Raw genomic sequence first — 15500 nt, forward strand, 5'->3', positions numbered from 1 at the left:
TATTCTATTTTGGCCATACACAGAGCCTTGGTTAATTTGGCTAACCGCCTGGATTTGTCCACTATCCAATCACACTGGGAGATAGAGCTGCATTTGGACCTGGGCTCCTGGGATGTGTTGCGGAATGTTAGCGTAATTCCAGGCTTGGTAGGAGCAGGTTTAGGGTCCTTTTTCGGGCCTACTTTTCACAGAATCAAGTCTTTAAAGTGGGCAGTATTGACACCTCTCTCTGTATTAAATGTGGGGTGGAACCTAATACACTGACCCACTCCTTCTGGAGTTGTAGGCACAGCCAACATTTTTGGTCCCTCATAGAGACTTATTTGGGTAAATTATTAAGTTTCAAGTTTATTTGGTTTTACTATACCGACCATCAAATAAATATCTGGCCGGTGTACATTACAATAAAAATATAAATTAAATAGGGAAGGGGAGTTAAAATATTCTACATTTAGAGGTATAAATAGTGTATATTAAGACATAGACTAGACAAACTTGATTGTGAGGGAAGAGGTTTATGGAAGGGTAAAGTTACAATGTAGAGAGAAAAGGGAGAAAGAGGGGATGGGAAAACAACATTTGGGAAGGGAAAAGTCATTAGAATAAGATTTGTGATGTTGAACGAGTGAAAATGACTGAGAGTTAGCTACTAAACAGAAATAAAAGCATCACGGAATAGGAAAGTCTTTAAGCCTGTTTTAAATTTATCTAATTGTTGTTCATCACGAAGAAGTTGTGGTAAAGAATTCCATAGCATTGGGGCAGTAACAGAGAAATTTATTTTCCGTGTGTAATAAAAACTTTTGATGGAGGGGATCAGAAGAAGATTTTGATTTGTGGATCTTAAGGTACGAGATGAACATTGAGGGATGAGAAGTTTATGTAGAAATGAAGGCAGATGGGAGGATTTTATTTTGAAGGTCAGGAGAATAATTTTGTAAGTAATTCGATGGGCCACAGGAAGCCAGTGGGCATCTTTCAGAATTGGGGTAACGTGATCATATTTTCCTAATTTATAAATGAGTTTTATTGCTGTATTTTGAATCAATTGAAGACGTCGGATTTCTTTTTGTGGAAGACCGTTAAAGAGGGAATTACAGTAGTCAAGATGAGAAATGATCAAGGAATGGACTAGAATTGTAATAGATTCGGTCGGTAGGATTGAAGTCAAAGAGCGGATGATACGAAGTTTATAGAAGCAAGTTTTTACTATAGAACTGATGTGATCGTGAAAGGACAGGTCTTTATCGATAATAACCCCTAGAAGTTTTATTTTTGTTTCCATTTGGATTGGAACTGATTTAATGGCTATTTTTTCAGGTAAGGTTTCAAGATTTTTAGTTGAGAATAAAAGTCCACGAGATTTGTTAACATTAAGAGAAAGTTTGTTAGTGTAGAGCCAGTCGTTTATGGAATCCAGTTTATTGTTGATATTTTTAATGTCAGAAGTATTAGAAGTGTCAATTGGATGAAGGAGTTGAATGTCATCTGCATAGGCGAAAATAGTAAATCCAATAGATTGAGCTATAGTTAGAAGTGGAGATAGAAAGATATTAAATAGTAAAGGTGATAGGATAGAACCTTGTGGAACCCCATAGGTTTGAACTAAAGAAGTTGAAGTTTCGTTCATTGCCTGAACTTTGAAACTGCGTTCTGTGAAGTAAGATTTAAACCATGAAAGTGCTGATCCAGAGATACCGCAGTCTTTAAGTCTATTTAGAAGGAGAGAATGGTCAATAGTATCAAAGGCTGCTGAGAGGTCGAGAGATATAAGAAGGACAGATTTTTGGTGTTCGTGATAGTAGTGTATAGTTGATAGGAGGCCTAGCAGTGACAGTTCAGTTGAATGTGATGAGCGAAAACCGGTTTGACAGGGGTGTAAAGCGTGAGTTTTTTCGATGAAATCAGATAGTTGAGTATGAACGATTTTTTCTGTTAGTTTCGATAATAACGGAAGATTAGCAATTGGACGATAATTTGCGGGAAGAGAGGGATCAGAATTATGTTGTTTAATTTTTGGAAAGACAAGAGCAGTTTTCCAACCCGAAGGAACAGAACAGTCAGAAAGAGATTTAGAAATCATTTCCCAGATATATGGCCCAAAGTGGGAAAAAAATTTTTTAAGAAGAAAGGGAGGAATACTCTCTAGAGGAGTATTAGAAGTATTTAAAGATTGCAGGATGAGGAGTAAGTTTGTTAGAGATGGCATTTTAAAGGTTGAAATCGAGCTGAATGGGAGATGTGAAGAATCATTTTGTGTATGGGTTAAGAGAGGAGGGGGGGTTGGTCCGAGAAGAGTTCTGATGTCTTTAATTTTTGTATCGAAAAAAAGAATTAATTCGTTAGCTGAAGGAGTGGAAGTTATGGGTAGTTTTTTTTTTGAGTATTTAGAGAGGGATTGAGCAAGATTAAAGAGAGTGGAAGAGTTACGGGTGGTTGATATAAGTTTAGTGTAATAGTCTTTTTTTGCTTGTTGAATTGCGTTTTTGTAATGAGTTGCTTTTTCTTTGTATAGGATAAGGAGATTGTTAGAGGGTGTTTTTCGCCATTTTTGTTCTGTAGAGCGTAGTTGTTTGCGAAGAAGAATGAGATTCTCGTTATACCATGGTTGTTGTTTATTTTTGGGGGTTAGGTTTGAACTGGATTTCTTTTTTTCCTGTTGGGGTGCCAGGGAGTTTAAGAGGGATGTTGTAGAAGTATTCCAGAGAGAGGTTTGTTCGTCGAGAGAGAGGGAAGAAAAGTCTGTAAGGTTTAAGTTGAAGGAGTTCTGAATATCTGTTAGAGTAATTTTTTGGATATTGCGAGTAAAGTGAGTATTTTTTATGTTTTGTTTTTGGAGATTTAATGGTTTAGAGGGGGATTCGAAGTACCAACTAATTAGAAAGTGGTCAGACCAGGGTAGTGGATGGAACTGAAAGTTTTTGAAAAGATGGGTAGCGGAGATAGGGCAAAAGATCATATCTAAGGTATTACCGGCTTCATGGGTAGGCGAAGAAATGAGAGAGGTTAATGAAAGATCAGAAATCAGCGTTAAAAGTTCAGAGGTGTTATGATGGTTAGGGGAATTAAAGTGGATATTAAAATCACCGAGTATTATGGAGTCGGGATACGTTATGTTGAAGTCAGATATAATGGAAATTAGGTTTGAGAGTGAAGTTTTTGATACGGGAGGTGGAAGATAGACAAGAAGAAAGTTATAGTTAGTAGAGGAAGGGGATTTAATGCAAAATTGAAGGGTTTCGACAGAGGAGGTGGGGGGCGAGTTTGAAGTGTTTGCTTGGCAAAGAATAGAAGTGTGAAAAATAACAGCTAAACCTCCTCCTCTTTTACCTGAGCGTGGGTGAAAGAAAGCTTTGAAGTTAGGAGGGCAGGCTTGGGTTAGGTAAGCTTCTTCCCCAGATGATAGCCAAATTTCTGTAAGACAGAGGATCTGAAGTTTTTGTTGAGTAATAGTGTCTTGTATGAGATGATGTTTATTTTTAAGTGATCGTACGTTAAGTAAGCCAATGTTTAGTTGTAAGGAAGAATGAATTGGAGTGGAGAATAAAGAGGAAGAGGGGAGGATTGGGATAGTAATATAAAATCTAGCATTAGGTTCAGAAGTAGATGGAGAAGGGTTTTTCTTAGGGGGTCGACGCCCCCAAATAGTAGAAATTGAAGACATTGTTGTGAAGTTAGGAAATTGGGGTGTAGGGTAATTAAGAGAGGTAGAGGAAGTTGAGAGGATATATGTAAATAGCAATAGTGTTAGTAAAGGGATAAGGATAAAATGATAAAGTGTGTAAAAGGGAGAGATTTTGTTGAAGTAATGAAGCAGCTGCATGAAGGAGCGCATAAAGGAGCAGGACCTGCTCCTTAGGTGCGCTCCTTTGGCGTGCGCCGCAAAGCAGGGGAATTTAAAGCAAATGCTACCGGTGGTGGTAAGTGGGCGGAGTTGTCGGCGCCGCCGCTTCGCGGCGGCGTTCCCTTTACGGAGCAACAGAGCCTGTTAAAATTAAAGAAGACAGACATTAGAAACATTTGGCTTCGACTAGAAGAAAAACTACAACCATAATAAATAAAAAGGAAAAAAAAAAAAAGAATGATAGATATGACAGATATACAGAAAAGACAACAATAGAAATAAATGAGACAGTAGTTGTAGTAAATGAAACAACCAAGGTAATAGATAGAGCAGTAAAAGAAATAGTTATTAAAAAATGTTTAAAATGATAATACTAACTGTAAGGTAAATAAAATTTAAACTTGAAATAGTAACTAAAAACACAGATTATAAAATGAGACTTGAAAAATCATAAAATAAATCGAGTTAAATCCAATGGAGGGAGTCCAGTATTAGCTTGCAGTGAAGGAAGGGTGCGTCAGCAGGCAAACAAAGTAAGAGCAGTGAGGCGTGCGCCGCAAAGCAGGGGAATTTAAAGCAAATGCTACCGGTGGTGGTAAGTGTACAATCTGGGGTCTGTGGACCAGTTTGTGTTGTATGTTCTGGGGGCCTTTCAGGGACTTTCCAGAAGGGAGCTTTGATGTATCGGAAGGTGCATCTCCTAGCCTGTAAATGCATATTGCAGTTCTGGACCTCATCGGAACCACCTTCTTACTGACAATGGAGGGATCAGGTACATACATTGGTTCTATGCGAGGTCCGAGAAGTGGAGGGCTATCCAAAGAGAAGGAAACAATTTTTACTTACCTGGAGTACATACCTTGACTTCCTGAACCCCAAGGGTAGAAGTCTCATAATGAATACTTTGTAGTAGGGCCCTGGCATCGGCCTGGCTGGGGGGGGGGGGCCCTCTAGGGAGTGGCAATTCTCTGTGGTTATTTTTTAAAAAATTTTCATTTTGTTTGCTAGTTATCTAGAACTGGTACGAGGGGGGGGGGCAGAGGTAATCGTGGAGGTATTAGAACCAAGCCTCTGGACTAGATAATCTTCTGTGCAGGGTGTGCAGTTGGGGAGGTGAAAGGGGGGGGAAGAGACTTTTCTCAAGCCATATGATTCCACTGATTGCCTTTCAACCTCCTAGGCACTTATACTTTTATTATTTACTTGTTGGTAGGGTTGGATTCTTGGGGGGTTCCAGCAGTGAATGGGGGGGGGGGGGGTGCTATCTATTAGCTCTCCTAGGATCCCTTTGGTATTACCGGGAGGTTGGGTTCCCTTTGCTATTGCTTATAGTTTTTGATTTTATGGGGGACTGTTGGGAAGTGGGGAGGAGGGTCACATTGTTAAAATGACTGATGACTATGGTACCTTTCTTTATCTTAGCTGTTACCCAAGGAAGTATATGTTATGGTTTGCTATGCTGTTCCTGTTGTGTTGGTTGTCATCAATAAAAATTGTTTCAACCTAACAAAAAGGTTGGTTAACAAGATTAAGAATGTTATAATGCCTCTGTATAATGAAAGGAATAAACTTAGTAGATAAAGACAGGTTGTTTACCCTCTCTAAAGTTAAAAGGGGATAGATTCCGTACAAACAATAGGAAGTTCTTCTTCACCCAGAGAGTGGTAGAAAACTGGAACGCTCTTCCGGAGGCTGTTATAGTGGAAAACACTCTCCAGGGATTCAAGACAAAGTTACCTTTCTATACTTACCATGGTCTTGCAGGCTGCATAAAATTTAATGGTGGGTTGCAGGTTGTTACCCCTGATATAATGGTTTCAGATTCACAATACCAGGTAGAGGACAGAACAGCATTTTACCTGTTGGATCTTCTTCACCATCACCCTCTGATGCCACTTCTCGTGTGATAGTGCTTATAATGTGAAGCTCAGGAAATAAAGTAACCCCTTCAGTGCTCTCAAATTCTGAAGCAGCGCGGGCAAAATGATCTATTCCACTCAGGCTGATCTTGGGTTCCTCTGGTTGTAAAACCATCACATAACCATCTACATCTGGAACAGTGAGGCAAGTTTCCTCATTGAAACACCTATAAATATAACAAAACACAAAACCAGGTATTTATATTAATATAAGTAGACTCATCTCACACCTGCAATGGTAGCAAAACTTTTTGGACTCCCCTCCTCCAAAAAAAAAAAAATCAATATTAACCAACTATTTAAAAAGCATTAGTTACACAAACTATTAACTCTACCACATTTAAACAAACTTTCCTTGGGAATTCATTTTTCCGTCCGTGTCCCATTCCTGCAAACTCTGTCCTCAAACACTTTAAAATCATAAGTGTTCGAGGGTGTTGCGTTTAAGGCAGAACTTATAGGAATGGGACAGGGACAAAACTCATGGGGACGTGGAAATTGAGTTCCTGCAGGGACAGGGAAAAATTTGTCCCCGTGTCATTCTCTACTACAAACCTTCCCCGCAAAACAAAAATAATTGTAGGCAGCATTAGCGATTCTTGCCTACACTAAGGTCTGGGGGGAAAGGGGGCCGCTGAACTCCTATTGAGGAGCAAAAGGGTTCCTTTTGGGGTATTGAAAGCTATCCACCAAGCCTCCTGAAAGCCCCATCCATATTCTCTATCTCACTCTTTACCTTCTTCACACATTCCTATTCAACAAGCCCCTTGAAAGCTCTCCTTACATCAGGGGTGTCCAACCTGCGGCCCCGTGAAGAATTCTGTGCGGCCCTGCTCACGATGCAATGTTTTCCTCTGCTGGCTCCCTCCTCCGTCTTGCTGTCACGTTTGTTTAAAGCCACGAGCAGCGGATCCTATGTGCCTCTTGCGGCTGACCCGGAAATGTTCCCTCTGATATTGCGACATCAGAGGGAACGCTTCCAGATCAGCCGCAGGAGGCGCATGGAAGACGCTGCCCGCAGCTTTGAGCAAACGATGCAGGCAGAGCTTTTGCTCCCAGAGCCGCAAGTTCAGCGCCGCCTGTAACTTCAGCCTGATCCTGGGGAGCCCATAGTGACCAAACATCAACGCGGCCACTGAGGAGGAGCTGATGACCCTGCTGGGAGTGAGCCGGGCTGGGGCAGCTGCAGGTGGAACATGCACCCATCGAGCCCTTCCCCGGCGTGCACAAGTGCCGACCCTTGCTGTGCGTGGCCACGTGGAACATACAAGCTGCTCCATGGACGAGGCCAACAACCCAGTGCTCTGCATAACCCTGCTGGAGAACGGGTAAGGGATCAGCAGTATTAAGCAAATGCTTCACTTGGCCCTGAGGGGTAATTTAGGGGTGAATGCTAAGCTGCTGATGGGTGTGTGAGGGGGGAGAAATGCTGCTTCTGCACAGGGAAGGGAAGGGGGGAAGAGAAATGCTGCTGCACTCAATTGGGGAGAGGGAAGGATGGAGAAGGAAAAGGGAGAGGAATGAGAGATGTCAAGTCCATGGGAGGGAGAGATGCCAAAGCATGGGAGGGGAGGGAAGGAGACACATGCTAGGCCAGGGGAAAGGAAGGAGAGAAAGGAATGAGAAGGGATGGCAGATAATGGAGGGGAAGGGGGAGTTGGAAGGAGAGAAGAGATGCCAGGGCATGGGGGGAGGGAAGGGAAACTAAGGAGACAAATGCCAGACCAGAGGGAGAAGAGGTGCCACAGAGGAGGTACCAGGGCATGGGGGAGGGAAGGAAAGGAGAAGAAAGAGATATCAGAGCATAGGGGAGGGCTGGAGACAGAAAAATGGAGAGGGGGTAAAGCTGAACTGAATCATATACAAAGGAGAGAAGGGGCACATGATAGACAGTTTATGGAAGGAGCACAGAAAGAGGGAAGATATCATATGGAACGGGGAGAGAGCAGACAGAGAAATGGAAGGGGCAGAGAGAGAGAGAGAGAGAGAGAGAGAGAGAGAGAGAGGGCAGACAGTGAATGGAAGGGGCTGATGCTCAATGGAAGATAGAGAGAGGACAGATGCTGTCTAGAAAGAAGAGAGTGAGGATAAGATGATTAAAGCAAGTGGGATTTGTTCAGAGATGGGGTTTTTTGGGGGGAGGGAGGGTATGAAAAGAAGTGCCATATTGGGCGTGGGGGAGAGCTTATGGGACCAGAAACAGAGGATAGAGAGAGATGGTAGGCAATGGTCTGAATGGAGAGAAGGTAGACCTGGGGTAGTGCGGAGGAAGAGGGAAAGAGATACTTGAAGGGAGAACTGTTGGGAAGAGAAAGAAAGAAATGGTAGACCTGGAGAAGGGAGGCAGGCAGGCAGGCAGGGGGAGAGATGGGATGGGGGACAGTTGGGAAGAGAAGTTGGATCTGGGGTTGGGAGGAAGAGAGAAATGTTAGGCCTGTGGATGGAAGGCAGAGAGATGCAGCATCTCTCTCTTTTTTCCCTCCATTTTATTGTTCAGCATCAAGGGGGGAGGGAAGAAGAAAAACAGAAAAGAGAGGGAGCAAATTGTTGGACCATGGAGATAGAGGAGGAGAGATGGAACCATGGGAGGGCAGGAGGGAAGAGAGCTGGGATAAGATGATGCTAGGGGATGGAAAGAAAGGGACAGCATTATAGCCTGACCAGTGGAGAGAGGGAAGGGGATTCTGAAAGTGATGAGCCATGTGGATGAGGTCAAAATGGAGATGACAAGATGAGTGAGAGAGCAGTGAGTACAGTGGTAGAAATGTGGTAATGGGGAGTAGATAGAAGGGAATAGGAGGCTGGGAAAGGAGTGAGATGGAAAATGGAAGAGCTAGAGACAGAGAAGATGGAGAATTGAGAGATAGCTGAACATTTAAAAAGAAGAAGGGTGAGAAAGAAGGAGAAATTAGGTTCTTACCTGCTAATTTACTTTCTTTTAGCTTCTCCAGACCAGTAGAGGTTAACTTTACGAATGGGTATATATCTAATCATGACCAGCAGGTGGAGACTGAAAACAAAACTTTGGGACAGTATATACTATCCTCCCTTCTCTATTTCCCTCAGTCTGCCGAATAGCCAAGCAGAACCAAGAACTGGAAAACAGGAAGAAAACAATACTCCGAACAGGAGTAACAAATAACATACCCAAATGCTGTTGGAAAATGCAGAGGAGAAATACCCGAAGGAAAATGTCCCCACAGCTCGCCAGCTAAGCCAGCCGAGCCACAGCCGCTGTTCTTTAATTCTCCCCGGCCCTAGAAAAATACTAGAACCCGCAGCAAAAAACAAAAACTGCCCGCGAAAACAGCCCCAACAACAACAACAACAGACAGGGTGGGGTCCTCTACTGGTCTGGAGAAGCTAAAAGAAAGTAAATTAGCAGGTAAGAACCTAATTTCTCCTTCTTTAGCACTCTCCAGACCAGTAGAGGTTAACTTTACGAATGGGACGTACCAAAGCAGTCCCTCTCACGGGCGGGACCCCCGAAGGGCCGATACCAGAACACGCTCACCGAACACCGCGTCCCGACGCGCCTGAACATCTACCCGATAATGTCTAACAAATGAATGCAAGGAGGACCAAACCGCAGCCTTACAAATATCCACCGGAGGCACGAGCGACGACTCAGCCCAAGAAGCCGCCTGACCCCGAGTGGAATGAGCCTTGAGAAACTCTGGAACAGGCTGCTGTTTCAGAAGATAAGCGGAAGCAATCGTCTCCTTGATCCAGCGCGCAATAGTAGCCTTAGAAGCGCCAGCTCCCCGACGAGGACCAGCCAGGAGGACAAAGAGATGATCGGACTTCCGGAATTCCTGGGTCCGCTGCACATAAGAGCGAAGGACCCAACCGACATCCAACTTGCGCAGCTGTCGTTGCTCAGAAGAGCCCTCCCGACCACCCAAGACCGGGAGAATCACCGATTGATTGACATGAAAAGGAGAAACAACCTTCGGCAGAAAGGAAGGAACAGGCCGCAAGACGACCCGCTCCCTAGAAAACTCCAAGAAGGAAGCCCTACAAGAGAAAGCCTGCAGCTCAGAAACACGCCTAGCAGAAGTAATGGCCACCAAAAAGACCGCCTTCAAAGTAAGGTCCTTCAAAGAACAGTCGTCCAAGGGCTCGAAAGGCGGGCGCACCAAAACAGAGAGAACCCGATTAAGATCCCAAGAGGGAACCGAGGGCCGTAGGGGAGGCCTAAGCAACATGGCCGCCCGCAGAAACCGAATCACATCAGGAAGAGCCGATAAACGCTGACCTGACACCAACCCTCGAAAGGCCGACAGGGCCGCAAGATGAACCCGGAGAGAAGACCAAGCCAGGCCTCTATCCAGGCCATCCTGCAAGAACTCTAGAATGTTAGGCAGAGAAGCGCGAAAAGAGGTCACTCCCCGCGCCCGACACCATTCCTCAAAGAGACACCAAACCCGCACATAAGCCCGAGAGGTAGAAAGCCTCTGGGACCCCAAAAGTGTAGAGATCACCTTGTCTGAATATCCCTTCTTGCTAAGGTGACCCCTTTCAAGAGCCATGCCGTAAGACAGAAGGGAGACGGGTCGAACATGGGAATGGGACCCTGCATCAGAAGGTCGTCCGAGAGAGGCAGAGGAAGAGGAACCGCCACCAGGTGCCTCCCCAGATCCGCATACCACGGACGTCGAGGCCAATCCGGAGCCACCAGCACCACCAAACCCGGATGGTGAACAATGCGAAGAAGCACTCTGCCCACCAGCGGCCAAGGAGGGAACACATACAACAGCCCCTCCGTTGGCCAAGGCTGGACCAGAGCATCCAGACCCTCGGCCAGCCCGTCCCTGCGACGACTGAAGAAGCGGGGCACTTTGGCGTTGCCACTCGTGGCCATCAGGTCCATCAGGGGCTGCCCCCAAGCTTGCACTATCAACCGAAACGCTCCGGCGCCGAGAAACCACTCTCCTGGAGCCAGGAAGTGACGACTGAGGAAGTCTGCCTGAACATTTTCTACCCCGGCTATATGAGAAGCCGAGAGGTCCAGAAGATGGGACTCCGCCCAACCCATGAGCCGAGCCGCCTCCTGCGCCCCAGGAGTGCTCTTGGTGCCCCCCTGACGATTGACATAAGCCACCGCCGTGGCAATGTCCGACAGGACTCTGACCAACTTGCCCAGCAAAAGGGAGTGGAAAGCTAACAGCGCCAGCCTGACCGCTCTGGTCTCCAACACGTTGATCGACCAGGAGGCCTCCTCCGCGGACCAGGTGCCCCGAGCTGAGTGGCCCATAAACTGAGCCCCCCAACCGAGGAGACTCGCATCCGTAAGGAGCACCGTCCACTGCGGGAGATCCAGACCCACCCCCTGAACCAGGTGAGGGGTCCGGAGCCACCAGCGCAGACTGCAGCGCGCCAAGCCTCGCAGGGGAACATCCAAATCTTGCCTCCGGGGAGACCACCTCCGGAGCAGAGCATACTGAAGAGGACGCATGTGGGCCCGCGCCCACCTCACCACGTCCAGGGACGCCGCCATTGACCCCAGGACTTGGAGGAAATCTCGCGCCCGAGGACCCCGGGACGCCAAAAGCAGGCGAATCTGAGATTGCAATTTGCTCACCCGGGCCTCTGGAAGGAAGACCCTCCCCAAGGAGGTGTCGAACATAACCCCAAGGCACTCCAGACGCTGAGCCGGGACCAACCGACTCTTGGAAAGGTTGACCACCCAGCCCAGCGACCGGAGAAACACCACCACCCGAGCCGTAACCCGGGAGCTCTCCTGCAACGACTTTGCCCGAATCAACCAGTCGTCCAGGTAGGGGTGAACCAGGATGCCCACCGACCGCAAGGCTGCCGCGACGACCACCATTACCGTGGTGAGCGTCCGAGGAGCCGTGGCCAGACCAAAGGGAAGCGCACAGAACTGAAAGTGCCGCCCCAAGATCGCAAAGCGAAGGAAGCGCTGATGAGAGGCCCGAATTGGAACCTGCAAGTAGGCCTCCGTCAGATCGAGAGACGTAAGAAACTCCCCCGGCTGAACCGCCAGAAAGACCGACCGCAGCGTTTCCATGCGGAAAGACGGAATCTTGAGAGCTCTGTTGACCCCTTTCAAATCCAGGATGGGCCGAAAGGTCCCCTCCTTTATGGCCACCACAAAATAAATGGAGTACCTGCCGGTGCCCCACTCCGTAGGGGGCACCGGCACCACTGCCTCGAGATCTAGCAAACGCTGAAGGGTCTGACGAAAAACCTGCGTCTTCCATGGAGTCTGACATGGAGAAGCGAGGAAAAGGTCCGGCAGAGAGCGGGTAAACTCCAGAGCGTAACCGTCCCGCACCACCTCAAGGACCCACTGATCGGACGCGATCTCGGCCCATTTGGGGAAAAAATTGCGCAGCCGGGCCCCCACCGGAACCAAAGGGGGCGCCGGCAAGGAGTCATTGCGCAGGACGGGAAGCGGGGGAACCGGCGGAGGGATTCCCTGCCCCCCGACGGGCCCCCCGAAAGGGCTGCATGCGCTGGAAGAACCGACCCCGGGAAAAACCCTGAGCCGGGAAAGAAGCAGCCCCACGCCCCGGGCGTTACTTGCGAAATTCCCGCAAACGCCCCCGGGCAGCCCCACACCCAGACGCAGGGCGGGCACAGTCCTCAGGCAGACGGGGCACCTTCGAGTCCGTCAGAGTCTGAATCAACTCATCTAAGTCCTCTCCAAACAAAAAGACCCCCTAAAGGGAACTTTAGTAAACTTAGCTTTGGACGCAGAATCCGCCGCCCAAGCGCGCAGCCACAAAACACGCCGCGCGGCCACGCCATAGACTTAGCCGAAATCCGCACCAAGTCATAAAAAGCAGCTGAGAGGAACGAGGCAGCCATCGCAATCTTCGCTACCTCCTGATCCACTAGAGACCAGTCATCAGACTCTCGATCCAGGACACGCTCAGCCCACCGAAACACGGCGCGAGCGACTAGCTCCCCACAAATAGCCGCCTGGACCCCAAAGGCAGAAACATCAAAATCATACTTAAGAAGTGTCTCTAACGCACGCTCCTCCGAGACCCTAAGAGCAGAACCGTCCATAACAGGCACGGTATGCCGCTTAGGAAGTGCCGAGACCACCGCGTTCCCCATTGGCGAAATTAAGGTAGCCCCACCTCCCTCCGGGACGGGATGCCCAAGAGCCAAGGCGCACACCAAACGAAACTGCGCCCATAGGCCACTGCGCCAACACAAAATCCCGCAAATCCTGACGCACAGGAAAAAAGCGGGAAACAGGACAGACCCCCTGAAGCAGAGGGGCCCCCATACGCGGGGTCTCCGGCGGCGACACTGCAAAAATGCCGCACCAAGGAGACCTGCTACACAGGTCTAAAAGCTCATCCCTCTGAATAAAAAGCGCACCACGGACGCATCTGCTCTGGAAGACGGGAAACCCGCCGCCCCGCTGCCAACAGGCGTCCCCTCTAGAGGATCCTGGAAGCCCGCCAAAGCAGCCAGGTCCTCAACCAGGCCAACACGCTCCTCCGCCCACCAATTCGCAATCCAAGCCCCCCCGCGGGCGCTTGGATGAGGGAGGAGGAAGAGGGGACGCCAAACGAAAAGAGGGAGGCAAAGCCATAGGGGGCGCGGAGGGAAACCCCCCCCGAAACCCCCCAGGCGCACGTGGGACCCCCAAAAGTCCGCACAAAGAAAGAAAATAAATTGGGGGCAAAAAAAAAACCCCTGGGGGTCCCCAGGGACTCCCTGCCCCAGCAGGGGTCCATGCTGAAACCTGCCCCTGTGTTCGCCATACAGGGGGAAGGTCACCTGAGGTTGCAGACAAAATGGAGGGGCCAGACAAAGAAAATGGCGAAGTTCCCGCCAAAAATGCTCCCTCCATGGCCTGTAGCGGCTGAGAAGACTGAACAGTCTCAGCCGCTAAAACAGGCAAGTCGGCATCAGCTGTCAAAAAATCAGCTGAGAGGGAATCCTTCGGGGAATCCCTCCGTGGGCGGTTGTGGAAGACCGGGCTTCCCCACTGCTCCAAGCCGACTCGCGAGGCACCATCGGCGGGGAGCTCTGGGCGCCTGCAGCCGCTGCCGACGGAGCTCCACCACCTCACCGACCCAAACCGCCGAGTTCAGGCCGGCCGCGAGTGCCTCGCGGCTGGACTAAAATTGTGGCCTACTCCCCCGGAGAAGGGCACAATTGCTCCAGACGCGACCTAGCTATAAAAAAGTGCTGGTTACATGAAAAAATACAGTTTTCTTAAAGGGAAACAACCCTTCAGACCAGCACTACCTCAGGATTTTTTATTTATTTATTTTTTTTTTTTTACAGAACAGACTCCACAGGCTCTCGAAGCAATATGCCTTGCTTGACTTAGGGGGCAAGGCTTACTGCTGAGGCTCCTCTAAAAAAATGTGGGGAGGTGGAGGAAGTGGGGGGAGGGACCCCGCTCGTGACCCGCCGGGTTTGACACCCCCGAGGTCGGACGAACCCCCAAACAGGGCCCGACCAAGCTCCGTCCGGCCAAAAACAGGGACAATAAACCCCTAAACAAATTCCAACAGCCCTACCAAGAGAGATGGGTACAGATCACTCAACACCTGCTGGAGACTGAAAGAAGACTGAGGGAAATAGAGAAGGGAGGATAGTATATACTGTCCCAAAGTTTTGTTTTCAGTCTCCACCTGCTGGTCATGATTAGATATATACCCATTCGTAAAGTTAACCTCTACTGGTCTGGAGAGTGCTAAAGAAGGCAAGATTTGAGTAGACAGAGGCAGAAAAGAAAAAGTTAAGAAAGCTGAAAGGGAAAAATCAATACGTTGGAGACAGGCATAAGAAGGAAATGGAACGAGAGAAGAGGAAAAAAAAATGGACAGCAGACACTGGAAAGAGAATTAGTTGACGATAGAGAAAAAAACAGAAAGAGAAACTGGGACCAAGATGATGGAAAAACAAAACATCCAGTCAACAAGGTAGAAAAAATGGTTTTATTTTGAATTTATTAACTGGAATATGTTAGCTTTGGGATATGTGCATCACAATTATTTTTGTATTCAGTTGATTTGGGGGAGGGATGAGCCTAAAATTAGTGGATGGGCACCAAAGTTTCTCCCTGCCTGAGAGCAATTTATAAATACTTGAGCTAGTGGGGATTCCCAAACCTTGCCAACTGAAGACATCTTCCTCCAGTCTGGCAACTCAAAATCTCCAAGCTTTGCAGCCAATGGCAATATCCTCAAGCTGCCCCTGCTTTCATGCATGCATGAAAGCCAAAGGGGGGGCATGGAGGAGGGAAGGCAGCAGCTCTGAAATATTGCTGCCAGCTGCAGAACTTGGGAAGTTGGAGGCGGAGGAGGTGGCTGTCAGTTGGTGAGGCTTGGGGATCTCTACTAGCTACAACAGAGGAGATGTTTATTTTGAGGGAGCCTAAGCTCCAAGTGGGAAGCTCAAAAAAGCAGTAATATTAACCCTGGTTAAATGATCCTCCACATGCACTCCTGACAGCTGATTCAGCATCCCCACTCTGATGAGGCTCACCTCTGAAGAGGTTCACCGTAGCTGTAATAGAAGTGAATGGGAGAACCAGAACCGCGCATCCCTGCTCATCAGAGTGGGGATGTGGAAGCCTGTGGCTGCTCCCACTGTCAGCGGTGCACATGGAGGATCATTCAGTCAGGGTAAGTATTACTGCTTTTTAGGATTCCTCTCCACAGTATCCCTTTAATGAAGGTTTATTATTAGATACATACATTTTCTATATTAGTGATTGCAAATTTGGGACCTGC

The 15500-nt window shown here is 48.0% G+C and overlaps 1 protein-coding gene across 5 annotated transcripts in view; it reads right to left on the minus strand.

The window, feature by feature from the left end:
- Positions 1 to 15500, minus strand: part of CLSTN1 (calsyntenin 1) — a 117862-nt gene that overhangs the window by 14968 nt on the left and 87394 nt on the right. For all 5 annotated transcript variants that reach the window (XM_033921645.1, XM_033921643.1, XM_033921647.1 and 2 more), the window contains one exon: positions 5704 to 5930. In XM_033921645.1, the coding sequence (XP_033777536.1) occupies positions 5704 to 5930 (227 nt within the window). The remainder of the gene's footprint in view (positions 1 to 5703; positions 5931 to 15500) is intronic.

This window comes from Geotrypetes seraphini, chromosome 15 (genome assembly GCF_902459505.1).
Source record: "Geotrypetes seraphini chromosome 15, aGeoSer1.1, whole genome shotgun sequence".
Taxonomy (NCBI): domain Eukaryota; kingdom Metazoa; phylum Chordata; class Amphibia; order Gymnophiona; family Dermophiidae; genus Geotrypetes; species Geotrypetes seraphini.